At 47.6% G+C, this 20848-nt stretch overlaps 1 protein-coding gene across 4 annotated transcripts; it reads left to right on the top strand.

Moving 5' to 3' along the window:
• Positions 1–48: 48 nt before the first annotated feature.
• Positions 49–18991, top strand: Dele1 (DAP3 binding cell death enhancer 1). Of its 4 annotated transcripts, none has more exons than XM_013075724.3 (13): positions 49–220; positions 1105–1219; positions 1302–1419; positions 4200–4347; positions 6417–6602; positions 6844–6932; positions 7026–7122; positions 10374–10516; positions 11237–11395; positions 11486–11578; positions 14084–14243; positions 14759–14986; positions 16314–18991. In XM_013075724.3, the coding sequence occupies exons 1-12, from the start codon at positions 190–192 to the stop codon at positions 14983–14985; spliced, it is 1566 nt and encodes a 521-aa protein (XP_012931178.2). In that variant the 5' UTR covers positions 49–189; the 3' UTR covers position 14986; positions 16314–18991. The 4 variants fall into 4 exon arrangements, with proteins under 4 accessions (XP_012931178.2, XP_087036758.1, XP_087036760.1 ...); XM_087180632.1 differs by having other exon boundaries at positions 6829–6932; XM_087180633.1 differs by lacking the exons at positions 49–220; positions 1105–1219 and adding an exon at positions 2993–3072 and having other exon boundaries at positions 6829–6932.
• The last annotated feature ends 1857 nt before the right edge of the window (positions 18992–20848 follow it).

Genomic DNA, 20848 nt, shown 5'->3' with positions numbered 1-20848 from the left:
CGAGCCCCAACTCCGCCCCACGCCCTCTTCCTGTTGGGGCGCGCGTCCTTCCGGCGGGGCTTCTCCCTCATTGGGTGGCCCAGGGCTTGCGTGGGCAGTCAGCCGCGCAGCACCCCCGCGGCCGCTCTAGCCGCTGGTCCAAGCTCTGGCCTAGTCATTTTGGCTCGAGCTCTCTATGGTGCTGGCGACATGTGGCGCCTGTCGGGACTCCTGGGCCGAGGTAGGAAGCATCTGAACCTCGAGCCTCTGAAGGCCGCTGGGACTCTGAGCCGGAGGGAGCGTGGGGAGGGGGCACCGCGCGAGGAAACAGCCCGAGCGACAGTAGGCAGTGTTAGAGCGGGTGGGCGGGGACTTAGGGGCGGGGCTACCTAATCAAGAGGCAGGGGGTGCTGGAATTGGAGATGTGGTGGGGAGAAGAAAGTGTTGAGTTTAAATCCAAGGAGGTGGGCGCAGCTCTAAGAAGGGGAGGAGTCAGCGAAGGGAGGCAACGGAGTAGGCGGAGCCAGCGAATAGAGGAGGGATTTAGAAACAAGTGCTCTGAACATTGGACCATAGTGTTTGTGGATATGTGGTCATAGAAGGAAGGTTGTCATCGATTGGAGGGCATGAGAATCACATGGGGGAACTCTTGCAAAATGTAGATGCTTCACTCAGAAATACTACTTTATTGGTTCTGCTGTGATCCCTTAGAATCTTTATTAGGCTAAAGATTTCCATGTGTATCCTTAAGAACTACTGCACCTGTAATTCCAGCCCTCAAGAGGCTGAGGCAAGAGGATCGCTGAGAGTTTGAGGACAGCCTGGGCTACATACTGAGATCAGGGCCAACCTGAACTACATAATGTGACCCTGTCTCAAAAAACAAACCAAAACAACAACAACAACAAAAAGATTGAGGCTGTTGCTGAGTGGTACAACACTCGCCTAGCATGCACAAAGGGTTCAATTTCCCAGCACCACAAAAACAAGAAACACCACAGAGGCAGATGCCAGTGATTCCTGGGTTCCTAGGGTAAAGTGCCATCTCAGGTTAGAGGCAAGATTATTGGTCTAGCTTTGTCTCAGTCCTCTTCCTGTTAAGAGTCATCTTTGTTTTCTATGCAGCTCTTCCCCGGCTGCTGGGACCTGACTTACGGGTGGTGACCCCCAAGCCCACCAGCCCAGATGGGCCCCAGACAACCTCCTCCTCCTTGCTGGTCTCTGTGCCCACTATTGACAGGTGAGTCAGTGCCATTTCGTCACCCATTTTCCCTTGCCAGCATTTTGGACAGAACCCTATAACCTCTAATTGCATTATCTAGGTCAGGCTCTCACGGCCCAAGTACAAGCAGGGGCCCAAAGTCCCACGGATGGAAGGATGCCTTCCAGTGGATTTCTGCTTGCATCTCCCCACATACCTTGTGGGATGCTGTCTCATGGGTAAGGCTTCCCCAGCCCTGTCCTTTATCTTCAGCGTAGATGAGAATGGTCATGTGTGGAGAAATAACCTAGTCTAAAAACCAGAGCAAGGTTTTGTCCACATAATGAGGAACTGTGTATTTATTCTTTCTTTTTTTTTTTTTGGTGTAGGGGATCGAATTCAGGACCTTGTGCTTGTGAGGCAGGTGGCAGCACCACTGAGCTAAATCCCCAGCCCTGCTGTATATTTATTCTTTATTTCATTTGATAAATATTTATTTATACCTTCTCTCAGCCAGGCATTTTTGCTAGGACCTAAGGGCGATAGCAGAGAACAAATAGATATAATTCCTGCCTTCATGGAGCTTACAGTGACTATTAAGAAATAGCTAATAAGTAGCATTACTTGTTTTTTTATGTTTTTGTTTTTGGTACTGGGGATCAAATTCAGGACCCCGTGCTTTCGAGGCGGCATGGTGCCACTGAGCTAAATCCCTGGCCCTAGCATTACTTGTTAATGTAAACTGTGATAGTGCATTGTCATAGTTAATCCCTACAAAAATCTTGCAAGAGAAATGTAACTCATTTTGAACATGAAGAAACTCAGGCTCTGACTTATCAAGTAACATGTTTAAAAGTCACAGCTATTGAGTGAGAAGCCAGATTTAACTCTGGAATTAAGGCTGTATCACTTGGTTGTATTGCCTAGATGACTTGTGAAAGCACTTACTGCAGAGCCTAGCCCATAATAGTTGCTCAATAAATATTTGTTGAATCTGATCCACAAAGTCACATTCCTAGTAGTGAACACTAGGTTTAATAGGACAGAGTTTTGCCGGGGATTTAGCTCAGTGGTTTCGCCGCCTGCTGTGCAAGCGCAAGGACCCGAGTTCAATCCCCGGTACCAAAAAAAAAAAAAAAAAAAGAAAGGACAGAGTTTGTACCTTTTAGGCAAAGACCCAGATCAAATATATTGTGAATGAAGTTGCCACATACAGTGGACTTGAATTACAAACTCAATTCATTCCCAAGGGCAGTTGTAACTCACCTTGGTCAGTGAAGGCTCAGGCTCCTCTACATAGCCTTCAAAGTCTCTCTCCTGTGTACAGGCAGATCTCAGTGTCCTTAGAGAGACATTGGTCCAGGATTTCTCAGTTAACCCCACATAGGAAAGGATGTTGTAATGTTCCTTCCAGAACTCTTTAAGGGTTAAATCTGTGTCTGAGATCATCTGGAAGCACAAGAAGCCAGCGTTTGAGTCATAACTCAAGACTTTGATCCTAAGTTAAAAACTAAAATTCCAGTCATAACCCATGTTTGTTTATATGTCAGATTGGTTGTAACTCAAGGGTACCATGTATATCACTCTTATGTCTGTCACATCCCATTCTTGCTACTATCATGCTGTGTACTTTAGGCAGATGACTTCATCTCTCTGAGCCTCACTTTGGGGAGGAGGGTAAGGGATTGAACCCCAGGCCTTCTCCCTGAGCTGCATCCCAGTCCTTTTTATTTTTTTTTTATTGTGAGACAAGGTCTTGCTGAGCTGCTAGATTTCCCAGGTTGGGCTCAACTTTTGATCCTCTTGCCTCAGTCTCCTAGGGTGCGTGGATTACATGCATGCCTTGCTCAGCCTCACTTGCTTTTACCTGGAAATTGTTGTCATCAGCAGAGGTGAGTCTGGGGTGTCTCCATGACAGGGACTCCACTTTCGGGGTTTCTGTGGACATACCCTGGAGAGGGGAATGTTTTTCCATTTTCCCAGGGATCTAAGCCCTGGGGCAGAGTCCCACACTGGTTTCTCTGGGGAACTGGACCTGTATTCCAGAGGTCCTGATGCTACCCTGGGCTTTGTCCCACTGCCCATATGAAAGGGGCTGTACACAAGCTGTCCCCAGTGCTATGGATACTTGTCCCTTCCCTCACAGTGCTGGCGCCTTCTCTTGTTCTGGCCTTAGCTCACGCACAAGGGGCTTTTCCTCATTCCTCGTCATGTCAGATCTCCCGCTTAGGCTCTGTGTAACCTGCTGATTATTAATTACAGCATTTATTTTTCTGCATACTTGGGTTTTGTCCTTCTCAACATGACATAAATGTCATGAGGACCGAGACTGTGACTGTCTTTTATTTGCCATTGTAAATAGTGCCTGTTGGCACTATTTATCTAAATAAGTATCTAAATGTCCCTTCTCGAGCACAGCGCAAGAGACAGGAAAGCAGGGAGTCACTGGAGTAAGAGTTGGCTCAGGTGTTCTGCACCTCTGCATACCTGTCAGAAGAAAGACACCTTCAATAAGGCCACACCTGGAAGTGTGTGTGCTGGGTGGCTCTGCGGGAGGAAAGGGAGGCTTGCGCCAGGCTGGAGAGTGTGCCTGGTGGGGAACTCTGACTTGTCCCTGCGTTTGTGCTAGCCCCATCTTACCACATCACCTTTTTGCCTGCCTGCATTTTGTGTATTCAGTTGCTTGTAATGGGTTTATTCAGTCAGTGTTTACTGGGCTCCTACTCCAACTTAGCACCATGCTGGGCACCAGGATCCGTTGGTCAGCAAAATGTGCATGGTCCCTACCTTTGTTGTGCTTACAGACAGGAGCAGGAGACCTAAAATGAATAATTACAGTGATGATTATTAATTATCAGAGGAGAAATTTGGGTTCTGTGAGCCTGTAGGAAGCTGCTCCATCCGGAGACAGGAAAGGCTTCCCAAGGAAATGATGATTGTGTTGAGGGCCAAGTCTGGAGCAGTGACTGGAGCAGATGAGGGGAGGGTTCCACGTCCCCAGTATGCTGTCTTTTTCCAGGGCACTCTGGCCGTGCTGGCCCTGCAGGTGGCAAGACAGATCCACTTCCAGGAGTTCCTGCCCACAGGGCCTCGGCAAGCAGAACGCTGCTCTTGGCGCAGTCCCCTGGACCGTTTCCTCTCATCTCCCTGGTGGCACCCGGACTCCTGTGAGTTCTCAGTCCTGGGGTAGGGGGGCTGGGTGGGAGCTGCTCTGGGTCAGGAAGCATCTCCGGACACACCTCAGGAAAAGAGCCATCAGGAGCTCCTTGCCTTTCCTATCTGAAGTCAGAGGAAAGGGAATGTGGCGAAGTTCTCCCGACCCAGGGTGTGGTGTGGGCCACACCTACCCCTTGTGTTCCTGTGTCCTCCTGTCACCCTCTGTGGGGGGAGCCCCATAGGTCTGTCACCAGCTAGCGTGGGTCCTTGCATTAATGACAGTGGGACATAAAAAGTAAGCAACAGTATGAATTTACAAGTGAAAACTTTACTCAGAAAGTAAGAGAGAAGACAGGAAAAGGACTCCAGCTCCAGTAGTAGCTGGAAGGGGCGCACTCTGATGAAAAGGGTCGGATTGGCCAGCTTTCAGGGGTTAACTGAGGTCCTGCTGATCATTATCTCAGGCCTGGTTTCAGAACTTTGGAGGAATCCTTGTGGCTTGAGAGGCTGTTCTGAAATCGGTGCTTTTGTTTGCAGTACTTTTCTTGGGACCCAGGTGACTACCAGTTCAGGACAGTGAAGGAGACTTTTAGGAGTTGGTGCAGGGGGAAGGGTCTGACACTGCACTTGATCTTAGCCAAAAGGCCGAGAAGCAATAAGGGTCTGACACTGGATGTCGTAAAGGGTGATAATCAGATGTCCCTGTGAATCCTGAAAACTAGTTTCTACTCTTACCTTGGTGTCCTCTATCTTGAAGGGAGATGAGGTAGTTAGAGTTTAGGGCTAATAAACTTTGTTCTGTTGACTTTAAAAATGAGTAACCGAGCTGGGGATTTAGCTCAGTGGTTCTGCCGCCAGCCTTGCGAGCGCAAGGACCCAAGTTCGATCCCTGGTACCAAAAAAACCAAAAAAACCCACAAAAAACTTTGAATACATATGTTACTCGTTTTATTTTATTTATTTATTTATGTTTTGGTACTGGGGATCGAACTTGGGACCTTGTGCTTTCAAGGCAGGCAGCAGATCCACTGAGCTAAATCCCCAGCCCTGTATTCAAAGTTTTAAGGTAGTGTGGGATACAGAACTGACGGTCAAGCTTTGTTCTATTCTTAGTTGCCTATTGGTAGGCCCAAGTGAAGAGTCATGGTTCCCCCTCCCCATATGGGGACTTGAACTCAGGACCTTGTGGTTGCCAGGCAGGCACACCGCCACTAAGCTAAATCCTCAGCCCTGAGTGATGGATTTTAGCAAAAACTGCTTATAAGTCCCTGACTGCCTCGAAAGAAAACACCAATTGTGCCTTTAACGAGTAACAGGTTAAGGCCCCAGCAGTTTGTCCTTTGTCCCTATAGTGGTCCCTGACTACCTCAGACGCAGGCCACTTTAGATCCTACATGTGGCTTCCTGCTCAGCTCTTAACCAGTTAGGCCATTTTCTGGTCATTCAGTCATGCATCAGTAAGTGAGTCTGTATTTTGTATGTATTATGTGCCATGGTCCAGAAGCCATATAGACTAGTAGTTGAGGTTCTGGAGTCAGATTGGATTGTGAAAGTTCAAGCCCCAGAAGTGCTAATCTTATATCCTTTAATAACTTCCCTGTGCCTCAGTTTCTTCATCTATAAAATGGGATAATACCAAAACTGTACAGATTTCTTGGGGAGACTGAATGAGTTAATATATGTCGAGGACTTGGAACAGTGCCCAGTGCATGCCAAATGCTTGGTAATTACTAGTTGAAGTATTAGTTCTTGTCCTTATCATTATGATTATAATCTTATCAATATTACCATTAAATAAAGCGCCAGCAGCTGAAGCTACAACAGTGAATAAGGTAGATGCTTTGCTCTGGAAGAATTCCAGCAAAGAAGTGATTTATGCTTAGGATGGGAGATCAGCATAAATGTGGGCCCCGAGAGAGGCTAGCAGAGGAAGTGGAGGAGGAAGCGTGGGAGGAAGGCCTCCCAGGAATTTCAGAGTTCTTCCTCTGTTCTCCAAACCCTCAAGGCGGGGACTCAGGTCAAGTGCCTCAGGGTGAACTGACTCCCGTCTGACCTGACTGCTGTTTCTGGCTCTTCTCAGCTCTGAGGAGGCATGTTCTCCCTGGCCCCAAAGGCCCAGCCCCCAGGCACATTGGCCTCAGAGAACCCAGGCTGGGCCAGGAAGAGCCCTCAGCTCAGCCTAGGAGCTTCTCGAATAGCTCCTTGAGAATAGCTGGTCCTCAGGAGCCCTCTCACGAAGTACGTCCTCTCCTGGAATCTGCAGAAGGTAGGGTTGGGTGGGGTGAAGGGGAGAGTAAAGGGGCTGGGCAGATGGACATTGTTGCTGTATGTTCTCAGATAAGAGAATTGTCATTCCTGTGAGGCTCCGTGCTTTCTGGGTGATTCAGAGTTAGTTTGGCTCCTGGCAGGGGTGCTGGATGGAGAAGCTGGGCAGACTGGGAGAGGAGGGAAAATGAAATAATACCCTTCTCCCTTGCCCTGGCTGGGTGAAGGCTTTTCCTTTGCAGGTCCCGGTAATTTTGGCTTCCTGGATGCCGGCAGTAGCTTTGAGTCCAGGGCAAAGCCAGTCCAGCCTCAGCACCCTGGTGAAAAGAAGGTATTAGCCAGATTTTGCCACCATATCATCCCCTGGATTGGGTAGCAATCCCAATGAACCATCCTTTGATGTGTCTTTGTATTTCTTCCCCAGGAACAAGATAAGTCAAAAACTCTTTCCCTCGAGGAGGCAGTAACTTCCATTCAGCAGCTCTTCCAGCTCAGTGTTTCCATTGCTTTCAACTTCCTAGGTAACTGGGGGACCCTGCCTGAAGGCAGGGCGATAAGAAAGGAAGGAGAATGTAGGGTAGGTAGAATACAGTCAAGCTAGAGTGATTTAAACTAGAGAGATTTTATTTTCTCCCAGGTAGATGGACCAAATCTGGCATGTAGCTCAGTGGTGTCAAGGACCCATTCTTATTCATGTACATTCTACCATTCTAAAACTGGCCTTGCATACTTGTAATTCCAGTATCTGTGAGGCTGAGGCAGGAAGATCACAAGTTCAAGCCCAGCCTGGGCAACCTAGCAACTTAGTGAGACCCTCCCTCAAAATAATTTTTTTTAAAAAGACACCGGGGATGTAGCTTAGTGTGAAGGCCGTGGGTCAAATCCCCAGTACTGCAAAAACAAACAAACACATTAACCACCACCCCCAAAAGTGGCTTTCATTTTGAGATCCAGTTTGGCTCTTTCAGCTCCTATTCTCCTATCCTCCTATCCATGTTCTAGCCAGCTGGAAGGGGGCAGGTGGGGGCAGCTAAAGGATGACCCCTCCCCTTTAAGGACCTGACCTAGAACTTGGACTTCGAGCAAGTCACATAAGCCAAAATGTGGGCTTAGGACCACACCTATCTCTGGGGATGCTGAGAAGTGTAGTCTTCATCTGGATGGCCAGGTACTTACCTGAAAATTGTATTACTGTGTAGGTAAGAGAAAATAAGTCCTAGAGGACACTTACTGTTCTCTGCCATGCTTAGTAAAGATAGATGCCTAAGGTTTGGAGCAGGTACTCAAGTGCATGAATAAGAAACTCTTGAGCTATGTCTGGAAACTTCGCATGCCCTCCCCAGTTTGCCCTGGTTCTACAGTGACTTGACTCGTGTTTCAAGCCTTCTAATTGTGGAGACCCATATTTCCAGCAGCATCTAATGGGGTCTAGTTGGAAGGTGGGTGAGAAGCTACGATTCATTTAGAACAAGTTTACTGAGCATTCACTTTTTTCTAGGCCCTATGTTAGGTGCTAGAGATACAGTGATTCACAGGACAACATCCTGAGCCAGGCATGGTGGCACACATCTATAATCCAGCACTTGGGAGGCTGAGGCAGGAAGATTGCTGTGAGTTCAAGGGCAGCCTGGGCTACATAAAAAGACCCTCTCAAAAAAACAAAAAGAAAATAAATAAAACAAGGGAATGTTTTAGAACTTGGGCAATGAATAGCTTTGCAATTGGAAGTCTTTGCTGAAAGGAAAATTCTAAAGCTAAGAACTGATGACAAAAGCAAGCCACTTTTGTTACTGTCTGGAGAAAGAGCTTTCTAAACAGAAGAAACTGAGTGCAAAGGTCCTGAGGCAGGATTCAGTTTACTTGCCAAGGGAACAAAAGACTACTGAGTGTAGCTGGAGCTTAGAAATCACAGGAAGAAAAGGAGATGAAGTTAGAGAAACATGCAAGGTCCAGACAAGGTGAGAGCTGAACCAGGGTAGAGTATGGCTTTTCTAAGCGAGATAGGAGGCTATCAGATGGTTTTAAACTGGAGCAGTAAGAGGGCTAGACATATGATCTGATTTACTCTTCCCAAGATCACTCTGGCTGTTGTGTAGACCAGTGTGGATTATAGGGAGGCCAGAGGGGAAATAGACCAAATAGGAGCTGTTACTGACAGCTAAGCAAAATGTGATGGTGGCTTGGTTGAGGTTAGAGGGAGAGGAGATGAAAATAAAGTGATTAGGGTGGAGCCAGTGTGGGGCATAGGAGGGTGGGATCCTTTGACCTCTGAAGTCTCCCAAGGACAGAAGGCTCTGTGAAACCTGAAAGTTTTCCGGCAGCGTGGAGGTGATTTTAATTCACTGCTGGCTGAATGGAACTTGGTTTCTCCTTCATTAGCTTTTTGTGATCTTGATGGGGAGCTTCTTCTGAGAATTTTCTTGCCCATTCCTTCATTCATATATTCATTTATTCAGCAAGTGCTAAGCACTGTGGCAGAACACAAATCCAGCATAAGCTATAATCATATTTTGCATTTGTATAGAGCTTTCACCCTATGCTAAGTTATTTCTCCTGCATTCTTCCTTCCGCTCTGTCTCTGGGATTTTACAGTCTAATTGAGGAGACAGGGCCTGTACTTGTGAAACAGTTTAGTTCATAGAAAAAGATTTGGTATATTAGGAAAATGCCAAAAAAGTGAATAAAGCTTGAGTGTGGTCTAAAGTTTTCAGAACAGAAACAGGACGTTAACAGTGGAGGGAGAAAGAGAGGTTGCAGGCAGGAACCAGTCTGAGTAGAGTTGAGAAGTGTCTATGTTGGGTTCCTTTCCTATTTCCTTTTTGTTTGGGCAATGTAGAGTCTCGGCTTTGGATCTGGGTGCTCTTTGGACAAATTTTTGTTGTTGTTTTGTTTTTGTTTTTGTTTTTTGGTACCGGGGATTGAACTCAGGACCTTGTGTTTTTGAGGCAGGCAGTGGCACCACTGAGCTACACCCCTGGCCCTTAAGAAGATATGGGTTGGGCCAGGGATGTAGCTCAGTGGTCCTGGCGCCTGGCTCGAAAGCACAAGGTCCCGAGTTTGATCCCCGGTACCAAAAAAAACAAAGACGATATGGGTTTTTTGTTTTGTTTTCTTTGGTACTGGGATCGAACTCCGGTCCTTGTGCTTGCGAGGCAGGTGGCAGAACCACTGAGCTAAATACCCGGCCCTTGGAGCTCGGTGCTCTTGCATTCTGGTCTCAGTATCCTCAGACAACAAGAGTGACAGTAGCACCTGTGTCAGGTAGGGTTTGTGGGTTATAAGCCACCTTAAACTCATTCTGACTAACTAAAGCCAGAATCTATTGGGATCTCTTAACCTTCCAAGCTTCAGAAAGGACGGGAATCAGTGAAGTTGCAGAGCCCCAGGGGACCACAACTGATAGACATTATCGCCAGACTGCTGCTGTCAGAATAAACTTATAAGAGCTGTTTTCCCCTCCTTGTTCAACCTGATGAAGAGTCAGATTCCTGAGAGTCACTGGTTGGGAAGAGCACAGGTACTCTGATTGACAACACAGGGGGTGGGGTTGTTCCCAAAGGGTAGTGAGTGCCTCGTGTGGGTATGAATCCGGGGTAGGAGGTAATGGGAGGCCAGAGCCCACTAAGATCTATGGCAAATCAGTGAGATATTTAGACAATGGAAGTAAACACCAGTGTCTAGCACAAAGAAGAGACACGGAGCCTGTGTGTGTCTAGCTGAGGCTGTGGCCTGTTCACAGAGGAAGCTGTTTCCACCCTGTGCTTTCTTACAGGGACAGAGAACATGAGGAATGGGGACTACAAGGCAGCCTTTTCTTACTTCCAGAAAGCTGCAGACCGTGGCTACAGCAAAGCACAATACAACATGGGCTTGTGTCACGAGCATGGCAGAGGCACCCACAGGGACCTCAGCAAGGTACTGTCCCTTCTGCCCTGTTCCCAGACCCATACCCTGTGCCAAGGTGACCAGAATGAACTCCAGAACTTAGCAGTGTGCAGGGGCAGAGGAAAGTCTGGCTTCTCTGACTTGGTTGCAGCCTAGCTATGAGGTAAAACTAAGAAAGAAGTTCCTAACTTACAGGAATTCAGACTCAAAACTCAGGGAGAGCAAACATCTTACCTTTTTCTTCGCAGCTATATCCCCAGAGTGTGGAGCAGCACCTTGATAAATGGATCAATTCTTTAAACGTAGGATAAGTACACAGAGATGTTATACATAAGAATCTCGAGTTGTTTATGAAGGTGAAAACCAAACAAAAAAGGAACAGCAACTTAGCATTCCTTCAGTACAGAACTGGCTAATTATGTCTATGTAGACCTTAAGTGATGTGCTGGATCTCTCTTTATTGGCAGGGAAAGTCATACATAGTGAATCAGTCTCTCTCTCTCTCTCTCTCTCTCTGTATGTAACATATCTATGAGAATAAATTTGCGAGCCTGTACGCTAAAATTTTCATAGAGCATGATCTTAGGAGACAAGATTTCTTGCAATTTTATGTTTGTATCTTTAAATTTTGTCTTAATCTGTATTTCTTGACTAATCTGTAGTAACTGTGTATTATTTTTTCAAATTCTGCTTGGAGAAAAAGTGCTTAGAGAGCTACCAGCAGACTGGGTGTTTCTTCTTTTGCCCTAGGCAATCTTTTATTACCAGTTGGCTGCCAGCCAGGGCCACAGCCTTGCTCAGTACCGCTATGCCAGGTGTCTGCTGCAAGCCCCAGCCTCCTCTGGGGACCCTGAGTGGCAGAAAGCACTGTCCATGCTGAAACAGGCTGCAGACTCCGGCCTGAGAGAGGTGCGTGCCATTGGCAGGGTCTGTCCTGGGTTATCGGGGGCATACGGAGCTGGAAGTCAGGACACCTTTGTCCTTCCTCTCTGCCCACAGGCCCAAGCCTTCCTCGGGGTGCTTTTCACCAAGGAGCCACACCTGGATGAGCAGAGAGCAGTGAAGTATCTTTGGCTTGCAGCCAGCAATGGGGTACGTGATCTGTGGTATCCAGGCATGTTGAAGATCAAGTCTGACCAGAGAAGGGATTTGGGAACTGGTACAGAGTTCTGTGCTTAGGCTGCTGTTTGCTAGGAGCCTTGGGCTGGCTTCAAAATTTAGTTCCTACTGAGTTACTGTGCAACTCTTGGGCAGGTCCAGTGGCCTATCAGTGCTTAAACTCAGCTGTGGTAGGAGCATTTGCTTATAGATATTGTCAAATTCTGCATAGCCGGGTTCCTCTCTACCTGTTCAGTTGTTAAACATTTACCAGCCCACTATTGGACTGGTCACTTCTTGTTTAAATCTGTTTCCTTATCTTTCAAATCAACATAATTGGGGCTGGGGATGTAGCTCAGTAGCAGAGCTCTTGCCCAGCATGTGTGAGGCCCTGGATTTGATGCCTAGTACCGCAAGAAAGCAAAAAAGAAACAAAATTGCTCAATAAAGTCAACATATAGGCAGGGTTTGGTGGTGCATGCCTGCAATCCCAGCTACTCGGGAGGCTGAGGCAAAGGATTATAAATTCAAGACAGTCTGGGCAATTTAGCAAGACCTTGTCTCAAAATAAAAAGGTCTGAGTTGCAGCTCAGTGCTTCCTGAGTTCAGTTGTTCAATCCTCAGTAAAACACACACACACACACACACACACACACACACACCCCAATATAATAATTCCTGTCTACTACTTCCCAGGATTTTTGGAAGACTCAAAATCTAACAGGTAACAGGTATGAGAGTACTTTATAAGCTGAAGCCACAGTTGGTAAGTGTCATTGTAAGGAGTGCTAGTCTGGAGAAGTCAGACATATGAGGTGGGTACACTGACTGAGCAGTTATGGGGGAAAGGGATGTCCGATTGTGTATGAAATGCAGCCTGCATAGCCCAGTTTGTTCCACTAGCATTAAGGGAAATATGGTTAGTTGGATTTCGGAAGTTCTGAGTTAAACAGCTCTCTTTAATTATTTATTTAATTTATTTATTTTGGGTATTTTGAGACAGAATCTCACAATATCATTCAGGCTATCCTTGAACTTGCAGTGATCCTCCTGCCTCAGCCTTCCACATACTGGAATTATAGGCAAAACAGCTATCTTTAATGCAGGGAGTCTTAGAGCTTTATATCACTGAGAAACATCAGGAAGGTGACCTGTGGTTTGCTGAATTCCTCAAGTGTATTCGACCAGTGTCTGGTTTCATTTGTAGCTTGAAGGGCCAGGAGTCCTGGATTAGAACAAGCAGTGCACCTGCTCTGTAATTTCCTGCCTAGCAACTGCTGCCGCTCTTTGTTTTCTGGCTTTATTGAAGTCTTGGGCACCAGAATACCGTGCCTCATCTACTCTGTTGTCCAGAGTGTCGTGATAGCTGTCAGAAGGGGACCAATGTCACTTACCAGTACCTGATAACTATGTCTGTTTTTCCTTCAAGAGCCCCCCAGAGCCTTCCTCAGGTGGGATGGGCCTGCAGTCCATGTCTGGGCACACCTGGGGGTTGCCTGGCCTGTTAGCATCAGATCAGCATGCTGAGAGGGGAGGAGCACAAAGGGATACCTGTCACCCATGACGTGTTGGCACCCAGGCCTCGCACTCTTCCACCTCCAGGGAACCGTGTCTCCCGGGGCTTTTAATGAGCAGCACTGTATTCCAGGGGTGGCCTTCCTTCTGCTATGTCCTAACCTGGGTGTATACCTGATTCCACTGTGTTTACTGCAGAGTCTTTGGTCTGTGTAGCTCGGAAGTAGAGGCAGAATTGGAGCAGAAATTGGATTGTGGAGGGTAGAAGAGAAATGGGACCATGATCAGGAGTCCACAGAGTGGGTTGCTTTTTTTTTCAGTTGGGAGATTTCATATGAAAATATTTCAGTAGAGATTAACTAATGGAGATGATAATAGCACTATATTGTAACACAAAAACCTAGTGAGATAGTGCTATTATTATCAGCATGGTATAGATGAGGAAACTGAGGCACTGAGATGTAGGTAACATGTATGAGGTTAGCCAGCTGATAAGCGGCAGAGCCAAGATTAGAACCAGGCTATATAGAGCCTGGGCTCCTACCCCTGCCTGTTCTCCTCTCAGAGCAGTGAGGACCCAGAGCTCAGGGCCAAAGGCTCAGTCTTTAAGGGAGGAGAAACACTTGCTCTGTTATTCCTGCTTCTCAGCCCTCTCCTGCAGAGACTCATGGAGGCATAGAGGCCTCTGAGGTGGACCTTCCTCCACTGTGGCCTCACTGTGTCTCTTGAAATATGCAGACTCTGTACTGGGCTAAGTAGTTCTGTAGCCTTCTTTCAGCCCCAGGAGAGGAACCACCACACTGCTCTGGCTGAGTGGGTGAGCTCTGGGGCTGTGGCATCTCATGGTTGAGATCCCTTGGAATGGGGTGTGCCCGGGCTGGGCCTTTACCCTGCATGGATGAAGTCCCAGCATGCCTGACCCACCTTGATCCTGGCTATTTCCCTTCCTCATTCCTTTTTGTGGCTGTCCATTTTCTCCTTTAGGACTCACAGAGCAGATACCACTTGGGAATTTGCTACGAGAAAGGCCTTGGTGTGCAGAGGAATCTGGGAGAGGCCGTGAGGTGTTACCAGCAGGCAGAAGCTCTCGGAAATGAGCCTGCCCAGGAGAGGCTGCGGACCCTCTTTTCCACAGAGGCAGCAGGTACAGATGCAAGTCCACGCCACCTGGTTCCTCTCCTGAGCTCCGTGCCCTGTGAGACAGTGGGGTGGAAGAAGCCCATGGTCTCCTTGTAATTTCTGGCCCCAATGATGGTCAGGAGCACAACCTTTAGAGTCACACCACCCTGTCGCTGCTGTCACCGACCTGGGACTGCATATCCTTGAGCCTCAGTTTCATCTCTCAAAATCAGGGCTACAGTAGCACCGAGCTCATTAGCTTGTTGTAAGAATTAAGTGAGATGATGATTATGAACTCAGCCCAGCCTGACACACACCAGATACTGCAAAAGGTGGCCACTGCAGTGACTTCTTAGGGTCAGTGCCCTGAGGCCCTCTAAGTGACCCTTCCAGGGCTCCAAGGTCCACCTACTTATGTGTCTGTGGCGCTAGGCTGGGTTAACAGTACCAGGGGAACCAAGACTTTTGAGAACTTTTTGCTCCAAAATAGAAGTCTGAGAATCCCACCTGAGTAAGCATTGCTTTCACCCCCTCTCATAGCCCCCAGGCCCAGCCACCTGGCAGTTACAGGACCGAAGTCTTTCTCCAGCCCCTCCCTCTGCAGCCTGAACTCCCTGCTGGCTGGCCCCTCAGGCGTCCCTCATGCATCGAGCACTGGGAACCTCGGCCTCCTGTGCAGAAGCCGGCATCTCAGGGCCAGCCCAGGAGCCCCCAGCAGTGCTATCCCCCACTTGGAAAGAAGTCTTGTAAGACTGGGTTTTGGCTAAGGTGAGATAAAACAGTCACTGGGGCCAGAGGGGAGGGCGCAGCAGGTTGGATAACAAAAGGCAGTGTCAGTAACCCTTTCCTGGGTAGAAAGTCCAGCAGGAGCCATTTCAAGTGTGTGGCTAATCAAAGACTTTGACCATTTCCCCATTTGGGAGCCTCTCAGACGAGCCTTGGTACATTCTTGGCTATTTCTAGTCTATGCACCAAAAGGATTTATTTGGTGGCCTATGAAAAACTGCAGGAGGGTACAGAGACCCTGTTCTTTACTTGCCCTTTGTCTTTGAGCAAGTCACCTACTTTCTCCATTCCCATGCCTCGGTTTCCTCACCCTAAGACTACACTACCATTTCCCAGCCCTTGATGGGTGTACCTCTGGAGGTTCACAGGAAGATTTTAGATGGTCTGCAAGTTAATATTTTTTATTTTAGTGATTATATATTTACTATATAATATGAAATATGACTACCATATTGATCTGTTAAGATATTTACAAAGCTCACTTATAAAAAAATTGAGAATCAACTTAAAGAAAAACAGTGTATAGCCAATGCAGTGTCACATGCCTCTAAACCCAGCTTATTTGGGAGGCTGAGATAGAAGGATCACAAATTTGAGGCCACCATGGGCAACTTAGTGAGACCCTGTCTCAAATGATTAAAAAGGGCTAGGAGCTAGGCATGGTGGTACACACCTGTCATCTCAGTGCCATGGAAGGCTGAGTCAGGAGAAATACAAGTTTGAGCCCAATCTGGACAGCTTAGTGACTTAGCAAGACCCTGTCTCAAAATAAAAAAACAAAGAGCTGGGGTTATAGCTCAACGTGAAAGCCCAGGGTTCAATTCTCAGTACCACCGGAAAAAAAAGTAAAAGGCTGAGGATGCAACTCATTGGTAGAGCATTTGCCAAGCATGTATGAGGCCCTGGCAGGCCAGGGATTTAGCTCAGTGGCACTGGGCCTGCCTCAAAACCACAAGGTCCTGAGTTCAATCCCTGGTACCAAAAAAAAAAAAAAAAAAAAAATCGGGCCCTGGGTTCAATCCCCAGTAGCAGGGGAAAAAAAAAAAAGTAAAAGAAAAAATTGAAAAACACTGTACAAAGAGAACAGATCCAGGGAGACGAGATCTAGAGAGATGGCAGAAGATGCGGGGGTGGTTCTTTGAGTGGCTGAAACTTGGGAAACTGAATTGACTTGTCCCTGAGACTAGCTCCAACATTCACATGTGTTTGTCCCAATGGATTCACGATGGTTTTCATTTCATCTTTGGTTTAAGTAAGAAGAAGGGGTTTCCTGCCTGAATGCCTGTGTGTATCTCCTTGACTTTTTCAGACCTCTCCTCAGCTCTAACGATGGAGCCTTTGAATTCTCAGGATATCACAACTTGAATCCCAAAGAAGCCAGTTATCCACTCACCATCCCAAAAACCTTTAGTATCCCCCACACACCATAAAGAGGAGGAGGTTTGTGGAGATCTGGTTCTGGTTCCACCACTTGCCTGGCCATGTTACCTTGCAACAGTGACCTGATTCACTAACATCATTTCCTCAGTTATAGACCCAGGGCAGTGGTGTGTGCCCTCCTCCTTCACAAGACTGACACTGGGCATTTCATGGCAGAAAGGACCTCGGTGCTTGCTTAGGCTCCTGGAGGCAGAGTGATGTCAGAGATCGTGTGGCCTCATGAGACTCCAGGCCATTATGTGAACCCAGGCTTCCTGCCTCCCAGCTCAGGCCTCTGTTCTACTGCTCCCACTGTCGTTTTATGTGAAAGCATCAATATCCTACCAATAAGGGAGGAAATGGAGATTGGGCAGCTGGAGTCTTGGAGATGGAGAGTGTAGATTGTGAGTCCTCATTTGGGAAAGGTGAGCCAGAAATACACGGGCATTTAATAAAACAGATAGTGGATTATCTCATCACTCTTGCCCTTGAGTGTGTTAGTGAGAGCCAGGCGAGCAGGGGGAGCTGAAAGGCAAGGCTCCATCCTCATCTCTAAACTCTCCATTAACCAATTTAAGGGGTCTTAAAAGCTTCTCCAGGAGAGAGACTTTGGAAAAAAATGATTTCTGAGTCAACGCTAATGACTCCAATTACTGAATTTGTGAATAGCTGTTCCCCTGGCTTCTGGATGTTATCCCAAGTTCAATAGTGTAGCTATGGTTGAGGGGAGAGGAGGGAGGGACTGAGGACCAGCCCCTTGGGTGACTGAGTGGAAGAAGCAGCCAGCTTGGCCAGTTCAGAGTGGGAAGATTTGGGGGAATGTTGTCCCCTTTCCCTCTCTGCTGCCAGCCCCTCCTGTCCCAGTCCTGAAGGAGGTGCTTTCTACACTTTCCTAGCACCTTCCTCACACCGGAGCCCCAGGGCCTCCTCTGCCTTTGTCCCAGGGCCACCCTGCACACTGTGCTCACCCTCACCGTTTGCTCACTCAGCCACCTCCCACCGATGGTACTCCTTGTAGCAGGAACCCCATCTATGTATTCCAGGATCTCAGCACCTAGCACAGTGTCCTGGGCAGTGTAGGGGCTCGGTGCTGTTTTAAACTATGCAGGGCACTAATCTCTTAGCCAAAAAAAAAAAGGTTTCTGTGGTCAAATTAGTTTGGGAAACACTGCACTAGATATCCCCTTTTTATAGATTCACAGAGCATGTCAGCATATTCCAGGTTCCAAGAAGTCCTGCAGTAAGAACATGGTTAACCCAGCGTGTTCCTCACTGGTCTGAGATAGAGCCTGCCTCCTTCCTGGGCACCCTTGGAAATGTCCACTTCCTGTCCTGGTGGCACCACACTTATCAGTCGCCTCACCACCTGGGCATTTTGGGCTCTGATTCCTGCTTCCACACACTCCGGACAGTGGACTTGCACGCCTGTGGTGATGGCCCTGTACCACTGTCCCTCCTGTTCAGCCACTGCCGGGTTGAACATGCCCTCAGTCTAGGGAGCCTGAGGTAGAATGGAATATTTCTAAGCAATCCAAGCTAAGGAAGAAGAGCCTCTCCCTGTGGAGAGGGAAGGGTGGAAGTTGAAAAGATATGTTGTCAGGGCCAAAAAACTCATGGCTGTGCAGTCACTGTGGTCTTGATTCAGCCAAAGGGGACTGGCCTGTGGGCAGACCGGGGCACTGCTGTGCTTCTGCCATTAAAATTCTTTTATTAACAACCTCCCATTAGTTCCCTGAGGGGAGATGTGGGAGGAGGACAGGAGGTGGCCCCACATCGGGCCAGCCTAGCTCAGGATTCTGGCAGACCTAAGGAACAGGGCGTGGGCCTTTATCCATGAGACCTTTGAACCAAGCTCTATTGCCTCAGTTTCCCTATCTGGAGAAGTTCTTTCCAGGGACTTGACGCCATGGTGGAAACAAGGCCATTTCATTCATTAGATTTCCAAGCCAGTACATTGCTGGGCACTTAGCAGATGTTCAGTAAATACTTGTTTAACAAATGAGAGATTATGTGTACCACATATATCGACCCAATGCCCAGCACCAAGCCTACCCAGAACATAGTAAGTGCTTTAAATAATTCTGAATGAATGACTCTGAATACCCCTCCCTCTCCCCCCAATTTTGATCCTTATACTTTGGCACTTAGCAGTTATTCCATAAATAATAAACATAAAACGTTTGTTGAATGTTTATGATGATCCCCTTCCATTATATCAATACCTAGTAGGGGCTGGAAAGCCCTGAGCTACTTTCTAGGTACACACTGTGCCAGGCTGAGCCTATGCTAAGACTCGCTCTTCCCCCATCTTATCCTTTTGGGATTTGGTTCTCTCTAGAGTCCCAAGGGTAGTAGCTGCCATCTCATTCTTGTTTCAGCAGAGGAAAGGTAGGGTCAGTGAGCTGCCAAGCTGAAGTTGGGTGACAGACAAGGAAGCTGCCTGTCAATCTCCTAGCTGCCCCCAGGCTTGGAGTAAGCTCTGCATTGCACTACTGTTGCTGAAGAATGGCTGACTATTGATAAGAAATGTCTCTCTGTGCTTTCCAAATGAAGACGACATTTAACTGAGTACTTGCTGGCTCGCCTGCTCTCTCCAGTCTCCCAGGAGACAGCCCGTCTTGGTGGAAACTGTTTTGAATGTGTCCAAAGTCCCAGCTTTGACATCTTGGCTGATGTCAAGAAGTTTCTATAACCTTCCTGTTCAGCACACCCAGTTCTGTCACCATATGTAGTGTCTCCTTCTCAGCCTGTTACTGGGGAAAGTGTCAGCGCACTAGGAGGGGGTGCATGATGCAGGAGAGAGCACCGGTCCTCACAGCACACCACCAACCCTGACTGAAGGTCATTTGCCTCAGACCAGGACAACTCTGCGAAGTTCTCCAGGTTCCATGGGAAAGGGAAGACAGGGTCAACTTTGAGGACTGAGGTGGCCCTAAATCTTACTATGGCACTGACCCCTTGTGACTACAATGACCCATATCTGTGGAGGTTTAGACAGTGTCTTGGAGCAGTACTGATAACCTTTTATAGATCACATATTCCCTTGGGAATCTGATGAGAACTTTGTACCCTCTGTGCAGAAAAATATCTATACACAAAATTGTACTTGCCATTCAGGAAGTTTAAGGACTGTGGTTTTAAGACTTGAGTGAGAGTGACACAGTGGTCCAGTGTATCCAGTGACCCAGCTGCAGCCATGGTTCCAGCGTCCTCTACCCCTCATTTCTTCTCTCCACCCTCTCAACATCAGCTCTGCATTGCAAATCCACTAAAGGTGGAAAGGCAGTGGTCAGCATGGTCCACTTTGGTACTGTAGTTTTTGGGCTTTGCTTTTACATAATGTGACCATTTTTTCCCCAATGTAGTCCTACCTTGAGCTTCATACAGATTCAAGGGACTCTGACACCTTTGTCTACACGTTTATTCATTCACACATCTATTCAACAGATACTCAAGTCCCTTTCTGTACAAGGTATCTGCCAAGGCAGGCTGGACACCCTGTCTGCTTGGTTTCCTTTATCTTTTCTCAGTGAACCACACAACCCAGCTTTGTGAACCAGCTTGAAAATCACAGATCTTTAAGATCATGTTCACTCTCAGAGTGAGGTGATCAGAAATCCTAAAGTGCTTAACTTTGGGCAGGGGGCTCATTTTCCTCATCTGTAAATGGAATAATGGAATACTGATGCCACACTGCACCACAAATACATGACTTTCACTGTTCCTAGTTGAGGGGTATGTTTGATGAGCACTGAGCTCCAGCACTGGCAGGGAGCAAGCAGAGGAACTTCTGTCTTCAGCATCCATGAGAGCTCCATGCTATTCATGAGCTATGACTCCTTGGAAATTTCCAGGAAAATGACAAGGCTGAACCTTGGGAAAATATTTGCTGTTTTTTCACTCCCTCTTCCCTGGAAGGTTGGGTGCTGTCAGTGTCAATTTCATAGACCCAGTTCATGTACTGTCCTCCGGGGCCTATATTCACAGGGCCCAAGCTGCTGTGGCAGAGGAAGATTTACATGTAAACAGGGTTTGGGAATGATGACTTCTGTGACAAACAGGCAACTCTGAGGAAGGGCAAAGCCTGTGGGAGGTCAGATCCAGGTCCCTCTCAGTCTGTGCTTTACAAGTGCAGAGTTGTATGAACCTGAATGGCTTTGGAGAAGGTCAACAGCATTTCTGCGGGAGCTCAGCAAGTCCACTGCTGTTTCACTGGCAAAACTCACCCATGGGGCTTTTCTTTTTCCATTTCTTGGCTGGCAGTCTAATCCCAAGGTTGAGGCCGTGGGTTCTGGTGTCGGGCCAGCCTGGGTCCAGATCTTAGCTCTGAGTCTGTTCCTTATTCAATCTTGGGAATGACACTCAATTTTCCCAAGCTTCATATGCCTGTCTGTGAAGTGGGGATAAGAATACCTCTCTCCTAGG

The sequence above is a fragment of the Heterocephalus glaber genome, unplaced genomic scaffold, assembly GCF_053883595.1.
Source record: "Heterocephalus glaber isolate CG9 unplaced genomic scaffold, H.glaber_assembly_v1.0 deba00001463, whole genome shotgun sequence".
Lineage (NCBI taxonomy): Eukaryota > Metazoa > Chordata > Mammalia > Rodentia > Bathyergidae > Heterocephalus > Heterocephalus glaber.
This window is presented reverse-complemented; position numbering and strand designations above follow the sequence as displayed.

What these genes read in the sequence shown, in the direction of transcription:
- Dele1 (XM_087180632.1), top strand. Translation starts at nt 190, where the DNA reads ATGTGGCGCCTGTCGGGACTCCTGGGCCGAG. An exon ending in TCTGTGCCCACTATTGACAG is followed by an intron (nt 1,220 to 1,301) that starts GTGAGTCAGTGC and finishes TGCATTATCTAG; the next exon opens with GTCAGGCTCTCACGGCCCAA. An exon ending in AGCACCCTGGTGAAAAGAAG is followed by an intron (nt 6,933 to 7,025) that starts GTATTAGCCAGA and finishes TTTCTTCCCCAG; the next exon opens with GAACAAGATAAGTCAAAAAC.